At 36.3% G+C, this 16,008-nt stretch overlaps 2 protein-coding genes across 5 annotated transcripts; both read left to right on the top strand.

Annotated features, from left to right (window-relative positions):
* Positions 1-841: 841 nt before the first annotated feature.
* LOC112769238 (uncharacterized) lies at positions 842-7,569 on the top strand. The gene is made up of 5 exons (XM_025813693.3): positions 842-1,166; positions 1,323-3,755; positions 3,953-5,713; positions 6,214-6,469; positions 6,554-7,569. Exons 2-5 carry the CDS (start codon positions 1,398-1,400, stop codon positions 7,117-7,119), a joined length of 4,941 nt encoding a protein of 1,646 aa, XP_025669478.1. The 5' UTR covers positions 842-1,166; positions 1,323-1,397; the 3' UTR covers positions 7,120-7,569.
* Positions 7,570-9,039: 1,470 nt separating this feature from the next.
* LOC112770501 (uncharacterized) lies at positions 9,040-14,602 on the top strand. 4 transcript variants are annotated; one of them, XM_025814849.3, is made up of 14 exons: positions 9,040-9,176; positions 9,366-9,490; positions 9,615-9,676; positions 10,215-10,302; positions 10,380-10,441; positions 10,620-10,713; positions 11,053-11,454; positions 11,626-12,204; positions 12,532-12,687; positions 12,776-12,892; positions 13,069-13,155; positions 13,541-13,688; positions 13,776-13,815; positions 14,254-14,602. In XM_025814849.3, exons 2-14 carry the CDS (start codon positions 9,392-9,394, stop codon positions 14,396-14,398), a joined length of 2,079 nt encoding a protein of 692 aa, XP_025670634.1. In that variant the 5' UTR covers positions 9,040-9,176; positions 9,366-9,391; the 3' UTR covers positions 14,399-14,602. The 4 variants fall into 4 exon arrangements, with proteins under 4 accessions (XP_025670634.1, XP_072080554.1, XP_029150846.1 ...); XM_072224453.1 differs by having other exon boundaries at positions 9,062-9,176; positions 11,053-11,077; positions 11,906-12,204; XM_029295013.2 differs by lacking the exons at positions 10,215-10,302; positions 10,380-10,441 and having other exon boundaries at positions 9,062-9,176.
* The last annotated feature ends 1,406 nt before the right edge of the window (positions 14,603-16,008 follow it).

The raw sequence follows: 16,008 nt of genomic DNA, 5'->3' as shown, positions 1-16,008 counted from the left end.
ATTAGTCATATATGTCGAGTACTCAGTATCTATTTTCAACATTTATTACATATTTTAGATGCATTTGGATTCGAGATGTGTAACAGTCAGCGTGTATCACTTTTTAGTAATTACATATTTAAGATGCGTTTTTAAAGTGTTTCAGTGTACAATGATATATCACATCATGTTTATAGAATATTTTTCTATTTACATATTTCAATAAATATTATATTTTATTAATTTAATATTATATTTTATTAATTTAAATTAAAAATTCCTTTCTTATGAGGAGTATTTTTCTTAAGATTCGAAAAAAATATTGAATAGAAGGAAATGGATCTTTTCTAGTTTTTTCAACACTTAGAGAAAATGTAGTGTGATCTCTCACCATTAATTTTATAAGTGGGGCCAAAATTAAAAATGAGAGAGAGAAAATAATAAAAAGTAAAAGATCACAATTAACACCGTCCAATTTTTTTTCATTGGAGAGAATCCACTCCCTAAATATAATAGAAATTAGAAATTGAAAATACATTTCCAAGGGATCCTTAAAAGCTCAATGGCATTTCCGAATTTTACCAAAGACGAGGGCCCCATTACCAAACCACTCAGTGGAAATTGATTTCACTTTCCATTTTCTCGTCAGAAAACAGTGCGCATAAATCTTATCGCCTATGTCTCGTGCAACCGCGAGAACATTACGGAATCTTCGTGCTCGTCTCATGCCAAAAATCCAATCGAGCTGTTCATATTTCAATCGTATGCTCATGAACCTTTCATAAAGTCCTGCTTATCGTAGACCACGAAATAGACGATTGTAGACAGCACCGATAATTTCCGATCCATCGGACCCTACAGTGCCACGTGTCATTAAAAAACAATCTGTGTTTTCCGAGCTATTTTCCATTTCAACTACTTCAATATTTTGATATTTTTCGATCTAAAAACCCTTTCTCGCGAAACTGAAAAGAAACCCTAGCTCTCGTCCGTCTCTCGCGGTTTTTGAAAAAAACAAAAAAAGCAAAATTGAAATCGAAATTTATCGGTGAATTTCAATCCCAAATTCACAATTAGATTAGGGTTTTTGTTCGAAGAGGTGAGATTCAAACCCTAACTCATGATCCGTGGTGGTGATCCTCGCGATTTGGGGGCGGAATCAACTGCTCTGCGGTGTGTCGGTTGAGGTACGTGTATGAATTTGTTACGAATTTGTTTTTAATATGTTCGGTGTTGTTTAATGCGATTATTCCAATGCATGCGTAGAATTCTCGTGATCTTAGTACTTTGAAAATGGTGTAGGGATTAGTTGTGATTTTTCTTTTCCTTTTTTGGTGGTTCAGATCTGGAAAAAGCGTTCCGATATGTATGATGGAATGTGAAAATTTGGGAATTTGGTACTGTACTGCCGATTGTTCATGGAAGATAGAGAAGGGAACTCACATGGCGCTGCAATTCCCAAAAAATCGAGATCTTTGGATCTGAAGAGTTTGTATAAATCAAAAGTTACAAACGAGGCCCCTGAGAAGAACCTAAAGAGGAAAGGGAGTAATCATGGTGGGGGTGGTGATGAGAAGAGGAGCAAGAAAAAGAGGAGTAGAAAGGAACTGCCTCTAAGCAGCCTAGAAAATGCTGATGGTTGCATCAAGAAGGTTGTTGATGAAGAATCTCACAAAGGGCCTGGCTCCAGTAGGCAGGATTTGTGTGAACATAAGTTGGAGGCCAAGCAGGGATTGAGTAGCAGTAGTGGGGTTAATAGACATTCACTAATTCTCAGTGATGGTCCTGTATGTATTCCAAAGCGAAAGAGGGATTTTGTGGGGCGGAAGAAATTTGAAGTTCGTCAAGCACCGAACCTGGCAGGTCAGCCAAGTGGTAGAAGTTGCAATGGCGATCAGTTGCCTAAGTTAAGCATTGATGATTTGGACAGGGGGGTTGAGTCTTCAAAGACTAAACAGAAGGATGTTGATGAGATTAAGGAAAGTAGGAGTTGTGATTCAAGTTCTGTGCAGCATTTCAAGGGTAAGGAGGAGAGTGCCTGTCATTCTGCTGTAAATAGTGGTGATTCCTCTTTAAAGAGGCCACGGAGGAAGGATAGGAAGCGAAAGGCTTTGTCTTCAGATAGAATTAGGGTTGCCAAGGAGGCTGAGCCTCTAATAGATAGCAGTAAAATATCTGATCATTTGCGGGAGGATGATGAGGCAAATCTTGAGGAGAATGCAGCAAGGATGCTATCTTCACGGTTTGATCCAAACTGTACTGGTCTGTCCTTTTTGCTGCCTTCTAGTAGAAATATTAGTAGTCATGGATCAAAGTCTCCAGGTTCAGAATCAGCGTCAGTTGATACTGCCAATAGAGTCTTGAGACCAAGGAAACTGGACAAAGAGAAGGGTAGTTCCAGGAAGAGGCGGCACTTCTATGAAATTTTGTTAGGTGATTTGGATCCGGACTGGGTATTGAACCAGAGAATTAAGGTTTTTTGGCCGTTGGACCAGAGTTGGTACTATGGCCTTGTTGATGGCTATGACAAAGAAAGTAAGCTTCACCATATCAAATATGATGATCGGGACCAAGAATGGGTTAATCTTCAAACTGAGAGGTTCAAACTCCTTTTATTTCCTAGTGAAGTTCGAAGAGAAGCAGGGGAAAAAAGAACAGTAAAGAAAAGTATGGATTCTGATGCACAAAAAGGGAGCAAGTCCAGAAAAGAAAGGCAAGTAAGAGATGATATTACAGAGGATGATAGCTGTGGAGAAAACTGTATGGACACAGAGCCTATAATCTCATGGTTGGCTCGATCTTCTCATCGGGTTAAATCTTCTGCTTTGCATGGTATTAAAAAACATAGGTCCTCTGGTCCTCTTCCAGGTACAGTCTCATCCTTTTATGATGAACCCGTAAAAGTACAGGGATGCTCAACCAAGAGTTACTTGAGAGAGGGTAAAGGTAGTATCTCCAGTGGTTCTGTTTCACATGATAAATTAGGTGACAATCTTGGGAAGAAGTCCTCATTGCAAAGTGCCAATTGCCACAAAGATGGCAAACAGCCTATTGTCTATGTTAGGACAAGGCGTAGGCCAACATCAAAATCCCCTCTTGTCCCTAAAGAGATGCATGCTAATATAAATGCTTCTTGTTCCATTGTCAGAGAACCAGTTGACAGGAGTGTTGAGACTAAGGGTCCATTGCGGTTGACATATTCAGAAGGAGTAACTAAACTTTGGTTGGACACAGGGTCAGCAGCATTCAAATTCGACTTCAATTTTCCAATACGCTCGGTGCTGAATGACTCGTTTAGATCTGACAATTTGTGGCTGGTCCGTGCTGTTCTGCTGCTTCGTTATGGAACAGTTATAACCATGTGGCCAAGAGTTCATTTGGAGATGCTTTTTGTTGATAATGTGTTTGGGCTTAGGTTCCTGTTGTTCGAAGGATGCTCAAAGATGGCTGCGGCATTTGTCTTTTGGGTCCTTAGAGTATTTAACCAACCTGTCGATCAGGGGGAATATATTGACTTGGAGTTGCCAGTTACATCGATCAGATTCAGGTTTTCAAGTGTTCATGTCATTAAAAAGCCACTTGTATTTGCTTTTTACAATTTCTCAAGAGTGGAGAATTCAAAGTGGATGTACTTGGATTCAAAGCTTAAGAAACATTGCTTACTCAGTAAGCAGCTCCATCTCTCTGAATGCACGTATGATAACATCCAGGCACTTCAAAATGGAACAAGTGGGCATCCTGTTACATCCATCAGTGGGCAGCCATCCACAGTAAAGGTACTTTCTTCTAGTTTTCTAGTTTCTTGATCGGTAGTTCTATTTTGTTCACATCATTTAACCTATTCCTAGCTACATTTATTTATGTCTTGTCTCAAAGCTTGTCAGGCAGACAGGCACTGCAAAGTCTATTATGTTGATTTATTATTATTTATTTATTTATTTTCCTTGGATAAATTGTGACTTTACGAGAACAGATCATGCGAAAGAGGACTAGACCGGGGATTAATATTATGGGTGTTTCTAGAGAGTTCACTCGGGTTGACACCCATCAGTCTTCTGATGCCGGAAAGAGGAAGGTTTTTCCTTTTTCTCTTTCTTTTGCGGCTGCACCCACATTTTTTCTCAGTTTGCATCTTAAGTTGCTGATGGAGCAGTCAGTAGCTCATATAAGCTTTTGTGATAAAGCCTTGGTAGATGCTCAGGAAGACTCTGGTCTGAAGACAGATGGTTGCTCTGAAAGGAGGGAAGAGTTTAATTTGGACAAAGTTATGATGACTTCATCAAAGGATGTTGTGTGTGATGGATTGGTTTGTGCCAAGTCCAATCCGATAATTTGTGCATCTGATTGCAGTGGTGGAATTCTTTCTCAAAATCAACAGAATATCGGTCTTAGTGATGATAGAACTTCTGGTTGTAATGTTCCAGAGAGGCCAGCTGCTATTCAGTTACCAAGGTGGCAATCCGATCATTCTGATGTGTGCACTTTGCCTTCAAGTTCTTTACCTGATGAGGTTAAAGCTGATGATGGCTGCTCACTGTCTCCTACTTCTTTAACTGCTGATGTTAAAGCTAATGATGGTTCTCATTCATTTCGCGGTAATCTCAGTGTTAAAATTCCTTCAGTTGATCATTTTGAGAAATCTGTCGATGGTGATTTACATTATGCTCAGCACTCTTCTGAATTTTCTTGGAATATAAATGGAGGTGTCATTCAAAGCCCCAATCCAACTGCTCCCCGAAGTTCTTGGCATCAAAACAAAACTAATTCCACATTGGGATTCAAGTCACATGGATGGTCCGATGGGAAGGTTGATTCTCTTCAAAATGGCTTTAGTAATGGACCAAAGAAGCCACGGACACAAGTATCTTATTCAGTTCCTTTTGCTGGTTATGATTTTGGCTCGAGGCATAGGGGTCATCAGAAAGGGCTACCTCACAAGAGGATTAGGAAAGCTAATGACAAGAAGTCATCAGATGTTGCTAGAGGTCCTGAAAAGAATTTGGAGTCCTTATCTTGTGATGCAAATGTCTTGATTACCCTTGGGGATAAAGGGTGGAGAGAATATGGTGCCCAGGTTGTTTTAGAGCTGTTTGACCATAATGAGTGGAAACTTTCTGTAAAACTTGCAGGAGTTACTAGGTACTCATACAAAGCACATCAGTTTCTGCAAACTGGATCAACTAATCGCTATACGCATGCTATGATGTGGAAAGGAGGGAAAGATTGGGTCTTAGAATTTCCTGATAGGAGTCAGTGGGCTCTTTTCAAAGAGATGCATGAGGAATGTTACAACCGTAACATCCGTGCGGCTTCAGTTAAAAATATACCTATTCCAGGTGTTATCTTGATTGAAGAAAATGATGGTCATGAATCTGAAGCTAGTTTTGTTCGGAGTTCTAAATATTTTCGCCAAGTTGAAACAGATGTTGATATGGCCCTGAATTCATCAAATGTCCTGTATGATATGGACAGTGAGGATGAGCAGTGGATTTTGACTTTGCAAAATTCTGAAAAAGACAATTATAGCATGGATGGGATCTCGGAGGAAATATTTGAGAAGACAATAGATAGGTTTGAAAAGGCTGCATATGCTCAGAAGCAAGACCAGTTTACACCTATTGAAATAGAAGAACTCATGGTTGATGTTGCAACGATGCCTATAGCCAAAACCATTTATGAATATTGGCAGCAGAAAAGGCAGAAGAGAGGAATGGCTTTGATACGGCATTTTCAGGTATTGTAAAAATTACCTATCTTTACTGAACTGTTTTTGTGACTTAATGTAAAACGAGAGTGGGGGAAGGGAAGGGAGGAGGAAGCGAGGTTAATACTGCAATTGCAAAGTGAGCCATTACCAAGTCAATGCATATAATGCATTTATGGTGGTGAATAACTATGGCATTGATCTATATTCCTGCATACTTTTTGGGTTTTATTAATTCATAAATGTATATCTGACTTCGCATCCAGCCAAGTGTTTCTAAGTTTGCCATTTTTATAACTGACCTTGAGATATGGCTGCATGATGTAACATTGCTAATTTTGAAGTGGTCCTGTTTATTTGAAAGATTGTGGGTTTAATTTCAAAATTGACTGGCTTAAAATTTGGTGGTGTGTAATAGCATTTTGTTTTCTCAAGATTATCTGTTTTCTTCTAGGCACATGATATGTGTGATGTGTGTGCTTGGTTATGATTTGGTTGAAACTTTATATCTTATCTTTAATTCTGTTCAGCCACCTCAATGGGAAAGATACCAACAACAATTGAGAGAGTGGGAAGTAGCCATGAGCAAGAATAACATCCCTCATTCTAATGGATGCCTGGACAAGTTTGCACCTTTGGAGAAGCCTCCCATGTTTGCTTTCTGTTTGAAACCAAGGGGTTTGGAAGTACCGAACAAGGGATCAAAACAACGTTCACAAAAGAGAATTTCAGTGTCAGGGCATGCAAACAGTATTATGTATGAACATGACGGTTTCCACACTCCTGGTGAGTATTTGATTTACTAGCTGTGTAAGTACAGTTTGAACAAATTATGAGCTCCTCCTTACATCTGATTGTTGTAAAACACAGGAAGGAGATTGAATGGATTTGCATTTGGTGATGAAAGGATTTCTTATCCAGGCCACAATTATGATTCTTTGGATGATTCCCCATTGCCTCAGAGCTCACTGAGGGGATTCTCACCACGTGATGCTGGCAGCGTGAGATATTATTTTATGAACAATGGTGGGTTTGACAGGAAATATACACCTAAACATCACCGGAACAAGCCAAGGAATATGTATCATAATGATTCACACTTGATTTCTGATAGTCCGAGATTGTCGGGGTCAGGGAAGAGAAATGGGGTTAATCAATGGAACATGGGCTATTACGACATGATGGGTCACAGGAAGTACCCAATGGATGGCCCTCAAGGGCATGACTTTGAACAATTAGATGGTTCAGATCTTGATGAGTTTAAATTGCGTGATGCCTCAGGTGCTGCTCGGCATGCACATAACATGGCCAGATTAAAGAGAGAGAGGGCTCAAAGACTGCTTTACCGAGCAGATCTAGCAATTCACCGTGCTGTTGCTGCTCTCATGACTGCTGAAGCGATAAAAGCTTCGGAGGACTCGAATGGTGATGGGTAGATTGGATACTATTACAGCTTCATGGATCTCTTCAGTGTGCCACTGAGCTGCATTAGAGGTGAGGAGGCTCAGCAGTGATGTCGGCTAGATGCGACACGGGTTCGGAAGTGCTTCGGCCTCCTCTCGTTATCCATGGACTCCATACTGAGCTCCAAATAATGAGGGGAAATCATTGAGGGGAAGAATTTTTTGTGCAACTCTCTTGCACTTTTGAGTAGCACCTTATTCAGCTTGAGGGTTCTACTTAGTTCAGGGTAATTGTTGCAGTTGATCTTCCTAGTATGGGTCTAAGGAATTTTGTGCAGATTTTTTTTTTCTTTTTTTTTTCCCCCCTTCTCTCTTCCCATATCCTCAGGTTCCCAATGTTAAATATGAAAATAGAAATCGGCAAATAATACCACACCTTGAATGGAAATTACAGTTCTATTTCTGTCATAGAATTTACAAAAATGATTCGCAAATTAACTGCTAACTAGTAACTACTGGTTTCTATGGTATTAGCTTCACCGGTTCACCCGTTGAAGGCAATTTCACCCTTTTCTTTGTAAATATAGTACGGACCAACAAAGAGATTATTCAATTTAACATAGCTTCGGGTGGGAGGGAAAGATTGTGATTTGCGGGTTATGCTGATTGTTGATGAAAGGCATGGAATGGGATATTATGGAATTAGAATGGAAGAGAATTGATGAAATCGTTTAACGTTCTAATGTTATGTAAATGTACCATCTGATATTAGAATGCATCATATAGTAATATTAGTTCTTTATTGTTTGCATATTAAAGATGGTATGGGAAAAGGTAACAATTTACATAAAGATTGGTCAAATCAGGGCAAACTTGAATATGTTCAGCACTTCAGCCCAATTTTTTGTCAGCTATTTGTTTTATAAAAACACATCGTTTGATAATAACAGTATTAAACCATTAATGACTGGATCACTCGATTTAATTCATTTGTCATTTTAGCATTTGTATAGTTTTGAATATTATGCATAATTGCATAGCACTAATATAAACGGCAGGATAGCGAGGCGGAGTTTGGACGGAAGATAAAGTTGATGGTTGATGGAGGAGAAATAATAAAACATTATGTGGCTTCATAGAAGGACTGGAAGAAAAATAAGATATATTAATTTCTAGAACAAACTAATGTGACAATGTTATAGAATATCTAATGTCTATATCAATTTGCGTAGCTACTTTTCGAGACGGATAAATCTCCTTTTGTATCTTAACGCAATTGCTTAGTGTTTCCTCTCATCATTTAAGCTATATGTGAAAGATTGTGCGATAATTGGTATAATATATATATATTTTAAGAGTAGTGCTAGGGAGCCAATGGTCTAAGTGTTGGTTTATGAATCAAATGAACATCATCTATAATATGCAGAATAACCATCCGGATAAGTTCGAACCCTTGACCTTCTAGATCTGGAATTCTTATACAATGTCCTGAAACCACTCATCCCAAAAGTGTAACTTGACAAGACAATGTAACACTAATAATAATATCTCTAATACTTTCCAAACTCTCATTGTACACATTGTACGCTTAGGTCATTGGCTCCCTATACTTTCTCATATTTTAAATACGATACGACAATCAGAGATTCAGAGGCGAAAGTATCCGTTGAAGCCACAAAATTTTTAATTTCTTGATAGTTATATTAAATAGGGGCGTGTTCGATTATTGTTTCTGATATTGTATAAATTTTCATGCACTTAGAATAATAGTTTTTGCAATTAGGGATCACAAAACTATCCGAGAGGAAGGATTCCTGCGGGGACTGCACACGCACATACAAAATCTAAAAATGTTGACCCCCAATTGAGAAATGAAAATGTTGAACTTCTAATTTAAGCCCAAATAAAATATACAAAATCTAAAAATCAAAACGCCAGAGGCCTCCCGCGTTTGGGAACCGGTATTACCGGTAAAGTTTCATTCCCTTTGTTCTGATATTCCTTCTTTCCCTCCCTAACCTAACTTAACGTCTTTTCGCTTTCTCTCTTTGTTCACGCATTCATATTCTATTTCCCTCTTCATACACCAGGTTCATTTTCTAGAAACCCTTCCGTTTTTTCTCTGTTTTATGTCACATTGTGGTGTCACGCTTCAAAAGTTTCAATTGACATGAATTAAATGATTAGAAACATCTTGTGAGCTGGATTGCTTTTCAACTTTTTATTTGTTTAATTAATTATTTTTAATCCATTGTTTTGGTTGTGGTTGTGGTTGTTAGTTAAGGTATTGATCATTTGAGAGACAATGGGAAATTCGAAAAAAGATGAAGCGAAGATTGAAAAAATAATTCGTGGTCTTTTGAAACTTCCTGAAAATCGAAGATGCATCAATTGCAACCTCTTGGTACGCTATGAAATTATTGAATTAATCAATGTTGAAACTTGAAAGTATTGTAACCTATAAAAAAGAAAAGAATTTATAAAAAGAAAGAGATGGTTTATACATGATTTTTCTAATGATGATTCAGGGACCACAATATGTGTGTACAACTTTCTGCACATTTGTCTGCACAAATTGCAGTGGAATACAGTAAGCATTACAAAATCCGTGCTTTCTATTGATTAATCTATTTTATGTTTCTTTTAGCTGCTTTTGTATTTCAAATTGTTATCAGTTTTAGGGTTTTGGATAATCCTCTTTTACTTTAACAACGTGGTTTCATCATGTTACGTAACAACTCCTATATTGAGATGGTCCAAGGTTTATATTTTCATATCAGTTGAGTAGAGAAACGTGGTTCAACAGTTGGTCTCTTTAACATGTTTCGTTTTATCTGTTACTATAACATTTTGGTACATCCATCAACATATTTGAGTACAAAATTGGGATAGTGACAAATAAAAGGGAACTCAGGGAGTAATCTAAGTTAGCATCTTGTGTATGGGAAAAAACTATCATGGCAAGCACAATACTCCAATATTGAACCAATTCGACTCGAGCTAGATTAGTTGGAGTCTAATTGATTTCGAACTCACATAAAGGGGGGGAAAGAAGAAAAGAAATCAACTTAGTGCAGATATATAACATGTTTTTCTTTACTTACCATATGTTTCTATGTATAAAACAGTCGAGAATTTACACATCGAGTAAAATCAGTATCCATGGCTAAATTTACTTTAGAAGAAGTTGAAGCTATTCAAGCAGGTGGTAACGAGGTATGAACAAATTGATCATGCTAAACAAATCTATTTATTTGGTAATTAAAACAAATCTGACATCAATCCATGAACAGAGAGCCAAGGAAATTTATTTTAAATGCTGGGACCCTCAACGACATTCTTACCCTGAATCCAAGTAACTTTGCATCTCATCTCTCGCGGGTTTCTTTAGATTCTTTCTTATTTTTATATTTTTCAGTTGCAATCACAGGTATCCTCCTACCGGAGGTAATCTTGTTTGAGCATTGGAGATGTTTTTATAGATTCTAATTAGTACATTCATCACCTCTTCTAATTCACATCTTTGCATCCAGCAACATGCAGAGACTCCGCGAGTTCATCAAGAATGTGTATGTGGAAAGAAAATTTACCGGTGAACATCATGTGGATCTTCCGAGGATTAGAGAAGTAAGTTCTTTTGTTATCTAGTGGTAGGTTCTTTTGTTATCTTTTGGATTATAGAAAAAAGATACTAGCTAGATAGATTTTTTGGTCAGAATCTGTTTACCAGAACAATGCAGTATGGTATGTGTCTCAATCCTTAGATCAGTAAGTAGGGAATACTACTTTATTCATCTAAAGATCATTGTTGTTTCGGTAGAAAATTACTAAAAATTTTGTTTCTCATTGTTTAACATTGTTCTTAGATTTATTATCACTAGTTAAAACTAAGACATAACTGAAAAGATGAGTTCCTTGTGCTGTGTGCTCCTTTTGTCAAAAATTTTGTTTACTTTACTTGCACAGGAAGGAAAGGAGGAACCATACCAAAGTAAGAAGATTAATTTATTTCGTATTGAGCCAAAAAGTCCATCTTATGAAGCTAGAGTTCAGAGAAGTTCTAGTGCAAGATCTCCTGATATAAGAAGTGATGACAATAACAATGTTAGATTTTACGTTGATGAAAGAAGAAGCCCAAGATATGCCCAAAATTTGGCAAGGCATGGCAGCTTTGCTAGAAAGCCTATACAAATTGAGGTTGTTGACAACAGGTTCCGAGACGGTGAATCAAGAAACAGCAAGGTTACAGATTTAGACACAAAGCTAAAACAGCTTCAACCAGCCAGGCAGAAGACTGTAGACGAATCTCAATTACCTGTCGTACGCCCTTTGGGAGAAGTATCAGGAGAGAATGGTCCATCTCTTAAAGTAAGTGGTATGGTTGTCATTACATTATAAAATCTCATTTGAACTATATCTTGGATGAATTTTAGTTTCCAAATGTCATGCATCAGAGTGGCATTTTTTTTTTTTGAGAAAAATCCATCTGACAAGAAATTGTTCCTCCTGAAAGCTTCATGATTTGGGTACTAATTGCAGGCCTCTAACGCTGCTTCTGTACCAGAAATGCAGTCTATATCACAACCAATTGAAGAAAACTGGGCTATATTTGAAGATTTTCCAGTCGCTAATGCTGCCGAAAACAAAATCTCAAACACAAATATATTCACATCTTCTGTAACAATGACAACACCTCAAGCAACACATACAAATTCCTTAGATTTCTTACTTTCTGAATTGTCAGGTCCATTGGTTGCAACAACTGGGGACATGTCTACGGTCTCAACTTTTAACAATGATCTAACAATTGTGCCTGTAGAAAATTCGAGCACACATGGGGATTTGCAGCACTTGCCACCTTTTCCAATATCCGAGGCAACTGCTTCACCAACCAGTAGTGATGCTTGGTCTATTATACCGATCCAAGCCAATGAGATGGAACAACCTTCTAATGCTTTGCCTTCAAATGATGAGATAAATCATAGAGAAGAGTCCAACAAAGTCTTAGATTGGCAGACATCACCAAGCATGCAATTCTCTCCTGCAGTATCAGTAGGTAGTAGCTCTACAGCACAACCAACAAGTACACCAATCACACCTATAGCTCCAAATGATATGGTGAGAAACTAAATGTCAACTATGTCTGGCTATTTGATAGCCTTAATTTTAGACCTTGATGTTAACATTTGTGGATATAAAGTAAAAAGAGTAGAGTTTGGGTACTGTAAATTACAGAAATGTTTGGAGAAGGCACGGAGGCTCTAGTTTGGAGAGTAGATCAGATAGCAAATAGTTAGGCAGCTTAAGATATAAATATGATATATCTCTGGGTATTATGGAAATTTTGACCTATATCTAGCTGATTCCATCTAGTGGGATAAGACTTAGTTGTTATTGTTTGTTGCTTGCAAAGTTACTCAAGTTTCTGAATTTGTTTATATGCAGCAATCAGATGTTCTAAATTCACATGATCCCTCCAGTGCTTTCACTGAACTCTCTCCTCAGACCAACTCAAAACCAACTCAAGAAACCAAATCTGGTGTTGGCTTAAAACCTTCAACAGTAGAAAACAGGTCTACTGGAAGAATGGAACTTCCAGAGGTAATAGATGAGCTGCTACCTTGTATTGTATAATTTTATTTCTCTTAAGAACTCAGAGAACCTTAAGGCATGAATGAATTCTCTGCAGGACCTTTTCTCTTCAAGCTACTTATCTGGCCCTCCTACACCACTTTCAGGTTGGCAAAATGATCAACCTCAACACCATGGAATGGGATATGGCTTACAGTATTATCCTAATGCACCGGTATATCCTATGCAGATCATCATTTCATTTATCTTTTTGTTGGAACGAGCAATTATCACTATGCCAAAAGCTACCAATAGATTTCTGGCCTAGTGGTAAATGCTTAATCCAACAATATTCTTTTCTCTTTTGGTTTCTGTGTGTATTATGATTTTGTTGATTTTTTTCATTTGCAGTCCCCCTCAGCATTCCCTATTGCAGCAAGATCCTCATCAAATCCATTTGCAGCAACTGAGGACAAACCTTTAGCCCACACCTTATCAGTATGTGCAAACATTAGAACTGTTTTGACTTATTACAGTGAATCTGATAGCCTTTCTGTATATTTCTGCTTCAAAATTTGTCTGCTTTCTTAGATAGATTTACTTATTTTACCTTTTCTTCAACTAGACATTAAACTTCTATGGCAATAGTAAATAGTTATTCCATTCGTTTCAAAATAACTGTCAATTGGGACATTGTGGTGGTACATTGAACATAAAATCAATATATTTTTTAGTTAGACAATGCATCACTTAGTTCAAATTGAACGTTATTTTGAAACTAAGTAGTAAAGAAATAATTATCAAGTTGGCACATGATAACGCTTTTCTCTGAATTTTGAATTCACATATTTGTATTAAGACAATAAACATTGTTTGTCTGCAGCTTCCCAATATGTCATGTACCCTACCTGTATCTCCCGGAGCAGGACTAATGCATGCTTCAAGTTATGGGTCTTCGGGAATGGTTCCTCAGTCCACAAGTTTTGGATCTCCACTTGTTCATCCACAATCTGCATCTGGATTTCCCAATAGTATTGCCCTTTTTCATCTTTCATTTTCTGATGAAATGTTTTCTTAGTTTAATTTAGTTATAGTTATTTCTAACTCTATCCTTTCAGGTGCATACTTTGGCCAAGTTAATAACATGCAACCTCCTAGGTAAATCTTATTCCTTTAGATATTATGTTGAATACAACTATGATACAATGTAACAGGCTGGTTTCTTATTATTCTTAAAACATTGTACTAATCATCTTCCATGTACTTGAAGAGGTACTAGAGAAGTGGAAATGTGGATAATGTGATGAAAATAGGCAGCATGAAACCTTGAGTTGTGTTATTTATTGTATGATTTTCGTGCCGACTTACAGCCGATTCATCATTGAATGGAGTTTAAAATCAATCTAAGAGGGATCTACAAAGGGATGTCAGTCGACATGAGATCTAACGCCTCATATATACACCTAATGTTGTTCTAAAAAAGAAATATTTTTTTACTATCTATCTTCTTTTGTACATCGTGTAGAAACTCATCTAATAACTTAGATTTTGACATGGTTCTTGCTCTAAGGCTAAATTTTGAAATGGTTCTTGTAGATTTGAAAGAGCTGCTAGTACAAGTGATGATGAAAGTGTTTTTGGATCCCTAAGCACCATGAAGCTTTCAAGTGGTGAGTATATGACACAAACCACTCCAAATCCTTTTTCGAAGAAGGGAAGAAATCCATTTGGAGATATATAATGCAACGTTTAGTAAGTGTTTTAGAATAGAAAATACAGAGATAAAGACAGAGACAAAACAAACTATCCTTACCCCAATTATACTAAGTTTTTTAATAAACAAAAATTGGGCAAATTTTGTTGTACAACAAAGACATTTTCTTTGTTTTTGTATATGAATTTGTATCATTTATAAATAAATTTATATTTCTGAGTGTTTTGTATATTATTTATGTCTCAAGACAGCTATCAAATAAGGTTAAATAGATTTGGCAAAATGTCACCTTCTTTTGTGTCCTGTTGGAGGGATGACTATGATCCTGGTTCAAGGTCATTGAACTAAATATGGGTTGGGTTAGTCTCTTCACAAATGCAAAAACCAGTGGCATCTTTTCTAGTACACGAAGAAAATCTTACACTAGATTTAATATGCTATGGAAATAATCTCCTTCAATATAATCTTCTATTTATCATGAATCATATCATATATTAAACAAAAAAAATTGTATATATTAAAATTAGTCATTAAAATTAATTATTATATATTTGTATATAAATACATAGATTATTTAATTTATTTATATATATATTTTATATTTTAATATATATATTAATAATTGATTTTAATGTATAGGTAGGATAGTTTTATATTAAAAAAAGAATAAATTACCATTTATATCCATAAAAGATACAGATGCTGACAAATGCATCTATATAAGAATAAAACGACAATTATAATCACGAAAGATAGCTTCCGTGTGCCAAGAGTACCCGGACGTTGGTTACACAATTGGTCCGTTAGGGTATTCTTGGCACACGGAAGCTATCTTCCGTGGGTACAATTGTCGTTTTATTCTTATATGGATACATTTGTCAGTGTCTGTATCTTTCATGGATACAAATGGTAATTTATTCTTAAAAAAAAACTAAGGTGAAAATTAATTTTAGACACATGATATTTTTTTATTGTGACACCTCAAATTTTTTACCTAGGGCTAGGTAGCATACGGGCGGAAAGACCACATGCAAGCATGGTATAAAGAGGTCACGGATTTGATAAACTAATGCTAATCATATTTGTATGGGCATGTAGCTTATACGTGTGGGAAAAATTGGATTCTCTTATAGTTTATCTGTTAATTTGCGCTTTTTAACGAGTGGATTATTAGTTGAAAAAGTATAAAATTAATTGATTAAGTAAATATTAGTATGAATTTTTGAATTTTGTTAAGGTTCAAACTTTTAAGTGATAGAAAAGGTAGCAAAATTTATTTTAATAAATCTTAAATAGATTGTTGAAACAATACCCCTGTACATCGACACACACATATATATAATTCTACTAAAAGCAATCAATGGACTTGAATTTCATATAGAAATTAGAATCCATAAGTAACTTACTCCGAAAGATATTGTCATCCTTGCAAATCACCATTTGTAATTGGAAATATTATTGATCTTTTAATGATTTTTATTTGTTTAAATGTAAAAGTTATGATCTCATCTATATTCTCTTAAATATCTTAATTTCTATGTTGAATAGCAACAATAAATTATAATACTCCTTGAATTATAGTTATAATATAATAGTTATTATATATTATAAACTATAAGTTAAATTACATAATTAAT

This window comes from Arachis hypogaea, chromosome 18 (assembly GCF_003086295.3).
Source record: "Arachis hypogaea cultivar Tifrunner chromosome 18, arahy.Tifrunner.gnm2.J5K5, whole genome shotgun sequence".
In the NCBI taxonomy this organism is placed as follows: domain Eukaryota; kingdom Viridiplantae; phylum Streptophyta; class Magnoliopsida; order Fabales; family Fabaceae; genus Arachis; species Arachis hypogaea.
The sequence above is the reverse complement of the archived record's forward strand: the minus strand, read 5'-3'. Positions and strand labels throughout refer to the sequence as shown.